Here is a 14,126-nt window from a genome sequence, read left to right on the forward strand (position 1 = left end):
AAATGGTTGAGCGTGTCAGTGCCATCTCGCGCTCCTCCTCTAGAAGATCCACTCCGTCTTGCCTTGCTTGCTCAGCTTCAGCTTCGGAGAAGAGTTCCACTCGTGGAGCGTTGTGAAGCAAGTCACTCGGAAGGACTGCCTCTGCTCCGTAAACGAGGAAGAACGGGGATCGCCCTGTAGATCTATTTGGGGTTGTGCGGAGACCCCAAAGCACCGAAGGTAGCTCGGTGACCCATGCGCCGGCGGCATATCCCACTTCTCGCAGGAGTCGAGGCTTCAAACCTTGCAGAATAAGTCCATTCGCCCGCTCTGCTTGCCCGTTTGTTTGGGGATGCGCCACAGATGCAAAATCCACTCGGATGCCTTGGCCTGTACAGAAACCTTTGAATCTGTCCGAGTCAAAGTTTGTTCCGTTGTCAGTGATTATGTTGTGAGGTACCCCGAATCTGGAGATGATGTCCTTGACAAACTTGATGGCAGTAAGGGCGTCGAGCTTCTTGATGGGCTTGTCTTCAATCCACTTTGTGAACTTGTCGACTGCCACCAACATATGTGTGAATCCCCCTTGGCCTGTCCTGAATGGACCGACTGTATCTAATCCCCATACTTCAAACGGCCAAACAAGAGGGATTGTCTTCAACGCAGATGTTGGCTTGTGGGACTTGTTAGAGTAGAACAGACAGCCTTCACATCGGTCGACCATATCTTTCGCCATTTCATTCGCCTACAGCCAGAAGAAGCCAGCTCTGAATGCTTTGGCGACGATTGCTCTTGAAGAGACGTGATGACCGCAGTTTCCCGAGTGAATTTCTTCCAGGATTAACTGTCCCTCCTCAGGGGAGATGCATCGTTGAAGGACGCCTGAAATGCTTTCCTTGTACAATTGGCCATCGATGACAATGAACGACTTTGACCTGCGGACGATCTGTCTGGCTTGGACTTCATCTTCTGGTAGTTCTTGCCTCAGGATGTATGCAATGATCGGCACAGTCCAATCGGGGATGACAGCAAGAATCTCCATGATCAAATCAACCACAGCAGGTACTTCGACTTCAGTTGGATCTGTCAAGCTCTTTGGTTGTACTGGTTCCTCTGTGAAAGGATCTTCTTTAACTGAGGGAAGGTGGAGGTGCTCGAGGCAGACGTCACTCACGACTGGTCTCCGAGTGGATCCGAGTTTTGCCAACTCATCAGCTGCTTGGTTTTTCAGTCGTGGAACATTGTGGAGTTCTAAACCTTCAAACTTTTTCTCGAGCTTCCTCACTGCATTGCAGTATGTGGTCATGGTGGGGTTCCTGACGTCCCACTCCTTCATCACTTGATTAACCACCAAATCCGAATCGCCATAGACCATTAGGCGACGGACGCCGAGTGCGATGGCCATGCGCAGTCCATAAAGGAGAGCTTCATACTCTGCCTCGTTGTTGGAGGAATCAAAGTGTATCTGCAACACATACTTGAGTTTGTCACCCTTTGGCGATATGATCACAACGCCAGCGCCGGAGCCATTCAACATCTTGGACCCATCGAAGAACATTGTCCAATGAGCCGAGTAGATGTGGGTCGGTTGCTGTTGTTCTACCCATTCTGCTATGAAGTCAGCCAGAGCTTGAGACTTTATAGCTTTCTTGGCCTCGAACTTGATGTCGCAGTATAACATCTCCATTGCCCACTTCGCCACTCAACCCGATGCGTCCCGATTGTGGAGGATTTCCGACAACGGAGCATCAGAAAATGACAGACACCGAGTGGTCTTGGAAATAATGAGCCACCTTCTTCGCAGTCATGTAAATCCCGTAGATAAGTTTTTGATAGTGGGGATACCTCTGCTTGGAAGGAGTCAGGACTTCGGAGACATAATACACTGGCCGCTGAACCTTGTATGCTTTGCCTTCTTCTTCCCGTTCGACTGTGAGAACAGTGCTGACGACTTGATTTGTAGCCGCGATGTACAGAAGAAGGGGCTCTTTACTGAGCGGAGCACTAAGAACCGGCTGGGTGGAAAGTAGGACTTTGAGGTCGTCGAATGCGACTTGGGCTTTGTCTGTCCACTCGAAAGTATTTGATTTCTTCATGAGTCGGTACAGAGGAAGCGCCTTCTCGCCGAGTCGACTGATAAACCTGCTCAAAGCCGCTAGGCAACCTATGAGCCTTTGAACATCGTGTATTCTGACTGGCCGCTCCATTCGGACGATGGTCCCGATCTTTTAGGGGTTGACATCGGTCCCTCGTTCGGAAACGAAGAAACCGAGTAACTTTCCGCTGGGAACGCCGAATGAACACTTGGCTGGGTTGAGCTTGATATCGTACCTACGAAGGTTGGCGAATGTTTCTGCCAAGTCAGACAACAGGTCAGAACCTTTGCGTGATTGGACTATGATATCATCCATATACGCCTCCACATTCCGACCGATCTGGTCGAGGAGGCATTTTTGGATCATGCGCATAAAGGTTGCTCCTGCATTCTTCAAACCAAATGGCATAGTGATGTAGTAGAAGCACCCGAATGGGGTGATGAAGGCTGTTTTTAATTCATCGGGGCCATATAGACGGATCTGATGATAGCCCGAGTAGGCATCAAGAAATGACAAACGCTCGCAACCCGCGGTCGAATCGACAATTTGATCGATGTGGGGGAGCGGAAAATGGTCTTTCGGGCAGACCTTATTGAGATGCTTGAAGTCGGTGAACATTCGGAGCGACTTGTCCTTCTTGGGCACCATGACAACATTGGCGAGCCACTCGGAGTGGTGTACCTCGCGAATGAAGTTGGCTGCCAAAAGCTTGGCCACCTCTTCTCCGATTGCCTTCCTCTTGTGCGCGACGGACCGGCGCAGGCGTTCTCGGACAGGCCGAGCGGCGGGATCCACATGCAGTCGGTGCTCAGCCAACTCCCTGGGTACACCTGGCATGTCAGCGGGCTTCCATGCGAAGATGTCCCAGTTCTATCGGAGGAATTGGATGAGCTCGGCTTCCTATTTAGGATCGAGGGTGGTGGAGATGTTCGTCGGGGCAGCGGTGTCATCCATCGGGTGGATGCTGACCTTCTTCGTCTCTCCCGCCGACTGGAATGCAGGCTCCGAAGCTGGCTTCTTCGAACGCATCAAGTCAGCGGGGTCGACTGTCTTCTTGTACTCGTCAAGCTCGAGGACAGCCATCTGCTGATCGGCGATCCTCGATCCCTGCTGCAGACACTCCTCGGCCGCTGTCGATTGCCTGTGATAGTGATCACACCTTTTGGGCCTCGCATCTTCAGCTTCAGGTACACGTAACATGGACGGGCCATGAAACGCGCATACGCCAGGCGGCCCAGAATTGCGTGGTACGCACTTGGGAAATCCACCACCTCGAACGTCAGCTTTTCCTTGCGGAAGTTCTTGTCGGAGCCGAAGACGACGTCCAACGCGATCTGGCCGAGTGACTTGGCCTTTCGTCCAGGGATGACTCCATGGAACTGCATGCTGCTCTCGCTAAGTTTGGACATCGAAATGCCCATCCCCTTGAGAGTGTCAGCGTACATGATGTTCAAACCACTGTCGCCGTCCATGAGGACTTTGTGCAGTCGGACTCGTTCCACCACCGGGTCGACGACTAGAGCCTGCCTCCCTGGGGTGGGTACATGTGCTGGATGATCCGACTGGTCAAAGGTGATCGCAGTCTGAGACCATTTGAGGAACGTGGGGTTGGTCGGCGTGGCCATGTTCACCTCCCTGTTCACCAGCTTCAGTCGACTCTTGCTCTCAACGTCAGCAAAAATCATCAGTGTTGCATGGACTTGGGGGAACGGATCCTCCTTGTCCTCCTCATCCTGTTCATTTTGCCCTTTTCACTCGGTTGCCCTTCGCCGAACCCCTGGATCAGGAGGCGACATTGCCGAGTGGTATGCTTCGGATATATGGCGTTGCCCTCTTCATCCATCTTCGTGTGAATCGGACATGGCTGGTCCAGGATGGGGTTTCCGAACTGCTTCTTCTTGGGGGTGAACTGAGCCTTCCCCTTGCCCTTGAACTTGGCATTGGTAACGGATGCGGCCTCTGCCTGCGGAGTGGACGGAGCTTTCTGCTTCTGCTTCCGAGTGTTGTTCCCATCTCCATCGGCGACTGCTTTGTGCTTGCCGCTACGAATGCGGTCTTCTTCTTCACCATTTGCATAGCGTGCCGCTATCTCCATCATCTTGCTCATGGAGATGTCGCCTGTTCGATCGAACTTCACGTACAGATCTATGTACCGCACGCCAGCCTTGAAGGCGCAGACTGCTTGGTGCTCTGTGACGTTCTCCACCGTGTGGTAGAGGGTCGTCCAACGCTGAATGAAATCGCGCAGGGGCTCATTCTGTTTCTGAACACAGTGCTGGAGCTCCACGAGGCTAGCAGGGCGTTTGCACGTCCCTTCGAAGGTCCTGATGAAGACTCGGGCCATATCTGCCCAGCTGTAGATGCTTGAGGGAGCCAACTGGTTCAGCCACGCTCGTGCCGAGCCGTCGAGCATCAGAGGGAGGTGTTTCATGGCGACGTGGTCGTCCCCTCCTCCGATCTGAACTGCCACTCGGTAGTCGTCCAACCACGTTTCTCGCTTGTATTCTCCTGTGAACTTGTTGATCCCCGTCGCCAATCGGAAGTTGGGAGGGATGTCAGCCGAACGGATGGCTCGACTGAAACACTCGGGACCAAAGACGATGGTCCTGCTTCCACTCGGACGGTCCATATCGTGACCATCGCGGTGGGCTCGGCCCCTGTCGACCCTCCTCTGGCGATATGCCCTCTCGCGTCGGGCCTTGGATCGTAAGTGTCACCGACTGAACGCCGATCATCATGATGTCGGGGCCCGTAGGGCCCACCCTGCGGAGGGGTGCGTGAACGGCGACGATCTTCGGGATTTATGGAACGGCTGCCTCCCCTGTGTCGCTGATGAGAACCGGGGCTGTGAACTGACCGATGCGTGTTCGCATGAAAAGAACTATTGTGGATCCTGTTGTGCGACTGGGAGACCGCCGAATTTTGCTGCTGCGCCGTGTGCAGCAGGGCGCGGATTTGCTCGATCCCCCTGCCAGCCTCTGAATCAGCCGGCTGGAGGGAATCGGCTATCTTGGCGGCGGCGGCCAGGTTGAGGACGGGTGTGCGGAACACCTCCACGTTGCTCCGCTGAGTGTGCCGACTGGCAGAACAACGGGGCTGACGGCGAGCGCCGGATGTTTCGCCGACCTCGTGCTCGTTCCGGCCAGTTTGGCGGGGACTTTCATGGGAGTTGGCCATGTGCACTTCAGCCGCAGGCCCGCAGCCCAAGTACTCGGAAGGAAACTCAGTCGGAACTGAGTCCGAGCGCTGGGATGGCGGCACAACCACAACCGACTCTAAGACCGCCACTTGTGAGGACGCGTTCTGACGCGCGTGGGCGTGTTGCACCCAATGCTGGAGCCGCAGACGGCGGGACCGCTTTTTGCGGCGCGCGACGGCGGCGTAGGTCGACACCGGAGCCGACTGCTGGAGAAGAAGAATACCGCGGGCACCGGCACGGAAGTGTGTAGCCCCGCGACTGGGGAGCGCCTCGACGTCGAGAGGGGCATCCCGAAACCATGCCGAATCATCGACGATGAAGGAGAGAGCGCCGAAGAGGATCTCGTGACCCATGCTCAAATCTCCACCGGATGACATGACGAAAAGATGTAGTCGCAAACTCGCCGGAAGTCGCTTAGACGCCTGCCTCACGGTGGGCGCCAACTGTCGTGGGTATAAGTCTGATAGTAGATGTGTAGGGTACGAAAGGATGGGCAGAGCCTTAGCTACCGCGAGGTTGTATGAGTTTAGGCCCCTCTACGGTGGAGGTAAAAGCCCTACGTCTCAGTGCTCTTGGGAGCTTGTTGTCGAGTGGAATATGGATTACAGTGAATTGCTAAACCCTGCACCAGTGGGGAAGGGCGGCTTATATAGAGTGCGCTGCCCTTCACAACAGTTCGGTGCACAGGGATGGAGTAGTGGCGAATAAATGCCTACGTTACAGGTAACGTATGTCTTAAATGCTAATAAAGGTACATGGAAACGTATGACCGTTGCCCTCCAGGGGGGTTACGATGCACAGAGTGGAATCCAGTCGGTAAGTTTGATACGCTCCGAATGCTCATCTCCGACTGGATGATGGAGGATTCGTCACCGACTGGATGATGGGAAGTCCTTAATTCAGTCGAAACTGACTAAGGGCCTTATCCCTTATGAAGGGTAGTCCTTGGGTAGGACTCATAGGGGAGGCCTATGACCCTACCCTAGGACTATAACCCCATCACTAGTAGCACCTCAATTTTATGAACCCACCACTAGATGCACTTGACGTGCGAAGGTGCAACATCCGAAATGGCAATGTACTTCGTATTAACGAGGGATCTTTCTACACCATAACATGCATAGAAAATAAGAAGCAATATCAATCACATATAAACATAAATCTGTGAAATAGTATGGCTCCTTCATGGACGTCCTTCCAAACCGACTCCAACTCCGATGGCCAGAGCGGGACTCCATACTGTTCGTCACGCCGGGACGCCTAAACCTCGAACTTGATCTCTGTCCTCCAACTATACAACTAGTAATGAATTTATAGAGAATCACAAGTCGACACGCATGCCGTTATACAATAAAATGACAACACTTTGGCTCCTGTCGGCTGATAATCATGACACGCAAGTCATGTTAAATTACACACACACATCACATACATATGAGCCATACTATTCACATCAAACCTACAAAACAAACATATGCATAGAATCACATTCTACCGTTTTGTGTGATCACAGATCATATCTATACTCCGATCACGTCGAATTTTCCGATCTGACTGATCTTATCGATCCTCGCAAACCTGATTCGGATTTACGTTTCACTGTTAACCCCGATGGCGAAAACCGACCGGTAGGGGTAGGTTGTGTCACGGCCTCATTGATTCCGATTGGCAGAAAAACATTGCCTCAACGATCCCGTTGTGTAGTTGATCTCATCAACCGTGCACATAGTCGATCTCAAGAACGACGACAGATCTCATGAGCCGCCTCCACATATCAAATATGCATCCGATCTGAAACCAAAACCACTAGCAAAGGCTCTAATACCACTGTTGGTTTCTACCGTAGGTGCATCACATGCGAATTAAAATTTTCCTACGCACAGAACATCCCAGAACATGCTACAGAGATGGATAACAAATCATTACCACTAGACGCACAGTTTCGTGCAGCGAAAGTAGAGTTGGGGCAGCACGTCCACGTGGTCCGTCTCCTCCTCGTTCGATCTCCCTCGAACAACCGGTCACCGGATCGTCTCCCTCAAGAAGTCGGTCGTCGTACCCCACATACAGGTTCGCTAGAGCAGCACAGGTGCACCGCATCTAACGGTATCCATGCGTGTAGGAGAAACACTGTGCGACGGGCTGCTAGGTCCGGATCACACAGTTGGCGGCGACGAGTGTAGGTGGCTAGGTGCAACACATGCACAACCCTAATGACGGCGCCGAAGCGATCAACTCAATAAGAGTGCCGCACCTCCACTATATATAGGCATCCGACGCGGGCTCAACTCTTGGGCCTCGCACAGACCCTAAAGCCCATGCGTTCCTTCCCTTAAGTGAGCGACCCCTTAGGTTCTCGTTCACTTGGTCGCGAGTCAGACCACATCCGACTCGGCTAGTCGGTAGCGGCCTCTAGCAAGGCGTGCCGACTTCAAGTGTCCAATGAAGCTGGTTAGGCGAACCTGTACTTCATACTTTTGTTCCCTTTGTCACACGATATACGTTGTCGTGCTCAAGGCGACATGGTCATCCTTGTTGCTGCACGACCTCTTTCCCGTTCCGGTGAATCTGACCAACATTCAGATTATCTCATAATCCTCATCGCATGGCCATGCTTATCCAGGTCAGATCAGCCAAGGGGCCCAGAGTCTCTCCTGGTCGGAGGGGGAAATCCTATCTTGCTCGACGACGTCTCGCAGCATGGGTCTGGACAAGCTCGAAACCTACCTTTGTAACTACTCAGTCACGGAGTAGCGTTTGGTCGGTCCAAAGCAAGTTTGTCACCATCCCGAGTACATGAGTCAGCTCAGGTCTTAGGGCATAGAACATATGTTGTACTAGAGACTCACATATGACTTATCGCTGCGTCTCATAGTTGGGTCTGTCCAACTCAGACCTTACCTCGACTCGGATTCGACTATGTCAAATCTGACCAGATATTTCCGAGTCCATATTATCCGTCTAGTATCCAATGCTACATGGTCAGTGAGACCGGACCATCCATCGTATCATATGCTAGTCTAGTTGGTTGCACGTCCACACAACTCTTTCGACTAGGGACCATTTAGGACAGTCATCATACAACGTGTAGTCTTACAAACAAGACACATACTTGTTAATATACATGATTGATAATGTCCAAGCACTTTCTTTATTCATAAACACATAGGAAATATCATCATACATGATTGCCTCTAGGGCATATCTCCAACAAGTTTTACCGAACTTCACTTATGGACCAGAGTTTGAGGGAAACTTTTGGTGAATTTAAAAGAGTCAAATAGAGCTGATCTCCTATACTTAAGAGTTTGGTTAGAAGGACTATAATACGGGAAAGTTTCATAATTTATTGAGCTAGGAAAAGCAAGGTTGCAGTGCAATGCTCAAATTGGACCAGATTTGAAAATAGGTTGCTGTGCTCAAAATTCCCAAATGACCATGATGGGTTTAGCATAAAAGTGACATATAGGCATCAAATGACCTCTTAGAATTTTAGTAGAATTTTTAAATAAATATTTGAAATGGTTTTAGTGTAACACAAGCATTTCAGGGTATGAAAATGCTATTAAAAGAATTAGTTTTGGGCAAGTTTTATTATAAAAGTATTTACTACTTAATTTTAAAAGTTGAACGAAATGATTTTGAAAAACTATTAAAGTCCACAACGCCGTCCAAAAATTTCTACATGGAGAAAAGAAATTTAGAAAACAAAAAACAAAAAGGTCGTAAGATCAATAAGGGATTTTTTTATTTCTGGCCAAATTTTAGTTAATAAAAGTATGGCTAATTTTTTTCGGTGTTACATACTCCCTACCCAAGATCCGTCAGTTTTAGCACTGACAAACGTCGCCCTTCCCACTCCCGACCCGTGGCGTACATAGGGGGTGTGCCATGGCACACCTTTACTATATAAAATTAGCTGATTTTCAGGGACTATCCAAACCAATTGAAATAGACCTCACATTTTAAGGTGTGCACACCCATCATTTCATTTCTGGGTCCGCCATCCCGACGGCACCCGCCTGCCCGTCGTAGACACTCCTTAGGCTTCGCCGCGGTCTTTCGCCACTTGGATTTGTGCCTCCTCGCCCCGTCGCCGGCGCACAACTAGTGGATATGCGGTTGCTGGTGTCGGATTTGGCGCTTCCGGTCCCCGATGATTGCGTCTTGCTTGGATTGGCCAGGAACCGTACCGCACATCCCTCGTAGCGCCTTCGTGCCGCATGCAGGTGTTGGCTTTGCCTCTGACCACTAAAATCTCTCCCATAGGCGGTTTGCTGACAAAGACACGCCCGGTCATCGCTCGGGCTCGAAGCATGTGATGACTTCCCCGACAGGTGGTGCTCGAGTTTCTACCACGCTAGAAATCCCAGATGGGTTTTCTTCAAGTGCAAAAATGATGGGGTGTGTGCTTCTTTTGATTTGGTTGCCTCATCGGATTCGACACACTTTCGGTAGCTCATTGTTTGCTCATGTGTGTGTAGGATGGATCCAAGTTTTGATATTGGAAAGAAGAATACATCAATCTATTGATAGCATAATTTTTGATAGTCGTGCATTTGTTGGTAGAATAGAGGCTAGAGATGAGACTAGATGCGAGGGATTGTCTGCTTTTTAGAATCGAAGAAAAATTGTGCAAGCTCCAGAATGCGAATGCGTAGATCAATAATAAAGACATAAAAAAGATAATAATCCAACTAGTGGGAGGAGTTATGAAAGTTGCATATGAATTTAAAATGTCTAGTTGTGGTTTTTGTTTTCTTTAGTCTTGCTCTTGTAGCGAAGAGTTGGTAAATTATGTACTTCAACGTATTAAAATGTCATTGCATGAAATGAATAAGCAAAGAAATGTGTTTCAGTGGCTGAAAATGAAACACAAATGAATCTTCTTACTCCATAGGATTGGCAAGCTCCGACCAAATCTTAATGTAGTAAATATACTCTAATAATGTTTTAATCCATGGGATACTCTACTATTTCTAGGAGATCGATTAGAAATGGCCTAAAAGCATCAAGGTATCACATGCAGAGCTATACTATACCTAATCATATGTCGGGCCGGCCCCACAAAAGACCGATGCTGAAAATCCAGACCCGAGCTTGACTGAACCAGACCGTTAGGCCTAATAAATCGAGTCACAGCCAAAAATGATGACACGGCCGATCGGCCGATCTGACTACAACTAAAATCTGTTTTTTATAAGCCTGAGCCCATCCAGACCAACTGTCGGGCTTAATTTTTAAGCCCGAACCTGATCAGATATAGCCAGACACATAATTTTTGTGTGGGGCTGTCCATTACCCGGTGCAAGATATGGTCATCACCTCTGATGCATGCATAGTCTGATACTCCCTTTGTCTTTAATATAATACTAGTACAAATGCCCGTGCGTTGCACCGGGCTAGAAAGAAAATGTAAAACCTACTTGAGGCGAGAAGCACAAGAAAGAAAATGTAATGCCCGTGCGCCCACCCTGCCCGCGCGCCTCGTCAGCTGGTCAGGCCCCAGCGGCCGGCGCAAGAAGCACAAGAAGGAGGCGAGGGTGATTGCGAGGGGTTCACGTAAAAACGAAACGTTTTTTAACTCACAAAAGGACCGCGGGTTGAATAGCCGAAAACATAAGGACTTTTTTGCAAAACCGCCAGCGACGTACGGCAGAAGCGATCCGTGGTTTATTATTAGGGGAGATTTCTTTTAAATTTTTACTAATAGTTACATACAAAATAAAATGAATGAATTTACGTTTCAATATTTAGGAACGGAGTACAGCGCAAGTCCTCACCCTTCTCCGATTCCCTGACCTGATCCAGATTTCCACCCGCACCGCCGTCGCCGCCACCGCCACCGCCACCGCCGCCGCAATGTCCTTCTCTCAGCCTTTCCACCCCGACTCGGTCAGGCACCGACATCACCCCTATCACCACGACTCTCCTCCTCCTCACCGTCCACGCCCCCGCGACCGTGACCATGACGACGCGTACCACATCCATCCCCAATCGTACCCCCAGCCATGTTCCTATACCAACGGCGCAAGCGCAAGAAGCTCGAGCTGGGGCGAGCGACGCGAGCAGGCCAGTGGCACGGCGAGCGGGGGAGGAGGCACGGTGCGACAAGCGGGCCGACCAGGAGGAGGCGGGTGAGAGTGCGAGCGAGGCATTGATTGACCGCGAGACGTGGGGCAATTAGCGCTAACGAAAACTGTCTAGTTTCATTAACAACATTTTTAGATCCTTGATTAAGTGATTAGACGGTTGAGATTGTGATTTGGATCTGCCCTCTCGTGCTTATATTAGTAGAGATTCGTTCTCTCTTGTTGTTTTTCTTTTTTCTCGTTGACGCGGACCTTTTCTTAAATCGTGAAACATTTTTGTTCACCTAATTGGAAAAATGTTCATCTAATTCAAAAAGTGTTCATTAAATTATAATTCCGCTCACCGTATTCATAATTTGTTGACATAATTTAAAAATGTTCATCCAATTCAAAAAATGTTCACCCAACTTTGAAAAAGTCCATCCAACTTATAAAAAAACTGTTTTTGAATATAGAATTTGTTTATCAAGTTACAAATTTTTTTGTCTTATTGAAAATTTGTTCGGCATAATTTTTCAAAGTTTCATCAAATCCAAAAAGAATCATCCATTTTTTTTTAAATTTCATCCGATTTTTTCAGAAAATGTTCTTGAATTGAAAATTTCTTCATCAAGTTAAAAACATGTTCATCAAATTCAAAAATTGTTTTTCTCCTAAAAAATTGCTCATCAATATCCAAATTCAGGAACATATTTTGAAATCATGAACATTTTTTCAAATTTGTTAAAATTATTGAAATTCAAAGACATTTTTTTGGCTTCACGAACATGTCTCCAAAAAGCAATGGAAGAGAGGGGTGCTGCTAGTAACCAGAGCTCACCTCCCTGGTGGTTCAGTGACAACATGACTCACCGGAGTGCATTGCGTTACATGTGCTTGAGGACAAACATGCCGAAGGCGATGCCGAGGAAGGTGGCGATGGCGATCCCAAGGATGCCGGCCAGGATCCCGGGAACCACCAGGGAGGCCCAGCCCTTGGTGGTGGCCATCCCGCAGGCGGTGGTCGGGCCGCCGACGTTGGCGTTCGACGCGATGAGCACGAGCTTCCTCTCCATCCCCAGCATCCTCCCGGCGCCCATGATCACCATCAGGTGCACTACGATCTGCACGAACGCGAACGCCAAGATGCCGGGCGCCGTGTGGACGACGTTGCGGATGCTGCCGTTGGCCCCCACCACGGCGAAGAACACCTGCATGAGCACCACGGCCATGGCCTCGCCGGCGGGGGCGAGCCTGCCGATGCGGGACGGGAAAAGCGTCGCCAACGCCACCACGATCGCCGTGATGCAAGGGAGGCCGCCGCCCTGTACGCCCATCAGGGTTGCCATGTGCTTGCCCGCTCTGCATATCGCGAACGACACGGCCATCGCCGTCGCGCTCTCTAGGACCGGCAGCCTGTCGTCGCCGACGGCACCGGCAGCCGGAGCGGGCTCGCCGTTCGCGTTGGCTGCTTTCGGTTTCGGGTGCGGAGCCTCTTCGGCGGAGATCTTGGCGGCTAGCGCGAAGTGCGTGGTGAAGTAGAGCGCGCAGATGACGTTGTCGGCGGCCAGCCCTGCCGCCAGCACCGACGGGGTCACCTGCAGGGCCTCCGCGACGACGACATAGTTGACGGCTCCTCCGATGTGCTGGCTCATGAGCGCCGCCGCGATCTTCCAGCGGTCCTGTCCGAGGGACCGCATCGGGACCAGCACGAACGCCACCACCGTGCCCGCCGTCGTCGCCACTGCCAGCCCAAGATCCACGGACGGCCATTAGCTATAGTTAGCCGACGGCCACCGGAACTGCAGATCGACGAAGCGTACGAGATCCGAGGAGGAAGGCGAGGAGGAGGGCGCCGGAGGAGCGGAGGACGCGGCGGAGGTCGGCGCGGAAGAGGAGCAGCGGGACAGCCAGCGGGAGCAGGTAGTCGAGGACCACGCGGTAGGCGGGGGCGTCGGCGGCGACGAGGCTGGCCGTGTTGGCGGCCAGGCCGAGCAGCACGGTCACCAGCGCGTCGCTCAGCGCCTTGCCCGCACCGGTGCTTTTCTCGGACCAGACGCCCAGCGCGGCCGCCGACAGGAGCACCGTCCAGTTGCCCCAGTGGTCGGAGGCCGGGACCAGCGGGAGGCTGCAGGGCGGCAGGGCTCGGGGGAGGCGCCGGCGTGCTGCAACAGCTAGGCGGGGGACAAGAGCGGTGCGGCCGGCTACGGCGGGGGAGAGAGAAGAGGGGTGGCGGGTTGAGACTCGGAAGTGTGGGGACACGACCACGAAGGCGGCCGTCGCCGTGCACGAGGTCGCCCACGAGGCCGAGCACGCCGCCGCGGTCACCGGGGACGAGGTCGTCGTCGCTCTGCCCTCTCCTTTCGAGGCTGACCGGTCGAGATGTACCAGGCGATCCCGTATAGCGCGGGCCGGCTGCCGGCGTGGCCGCGGCGGTCCGAGAAGGCCGAGGCCGAGGGCGCGGGCGGCCAGGAGGGCGCGCCGACGAGGGGCGACGGCGGGGAGGCGGGGAGGCGGGCGGTGGCGGAGAGCCCGGTGCTGGTGGTGGGGAGGCGGACGGTGGCGGAGAACCCGGTGCTGGTGGTGGGGAGGCGAGGGTGATTGCGAGGGGTTCACGTAAAAACGAAACGTTTTTTAACTCACAAAAGGACCACGGGTTGAATAGCCGAAAACATAAGGACTTTTTTGCAAAACTGCCAGCGACGTACGGCAGAAGCGATCCGTGGTTTATTATTAGGGGAGATTTCTTTTAAATTTTTACTAATAGTTACATACAAAATG

The 14,126-nt window shown here is 51.7% G+C and overlaps 1 protein-coding gene across 1 annotated transcript; it reads right to left on the minus strand.

Annotated features, from left to right (window-relative positions):
* Positions 1-12,232: 12,232 nt before the first annotated feature.
* On the minus strand, positions 12,233-13,673 carry LOC123441683 (uncharacterized membrane protein YjcL-like; the record flags this gene model as incomplete). The annotated part of the gene is made up of 2 exons (XM_045117983.1): positions 12,233-13,089; positions 13,169-13,673. Coding segments are annotated over 2 exons (1,362 nt in total), but the record flags the coding sequence as incomplete, so codon positions are not given.
* Positions 13,674-14,126: the final 453 nt, after the last annotated feature.

The sequence above is a fragment of the Hordeum vulgare genome, chromosome 3H (assembly GCF_904849725.1).
Source record: "Hordeum vulgare subsp. vulgare chromosome 3H, MorexV3_pseudomolecules_assembly, whole genome shotgun sequence".
NCBI lineage: Eukaryota > Viridiplantae > Streptophyta > Magnoliopsida > Poales > Poaceae > Hordeum > Hordeum vulgare.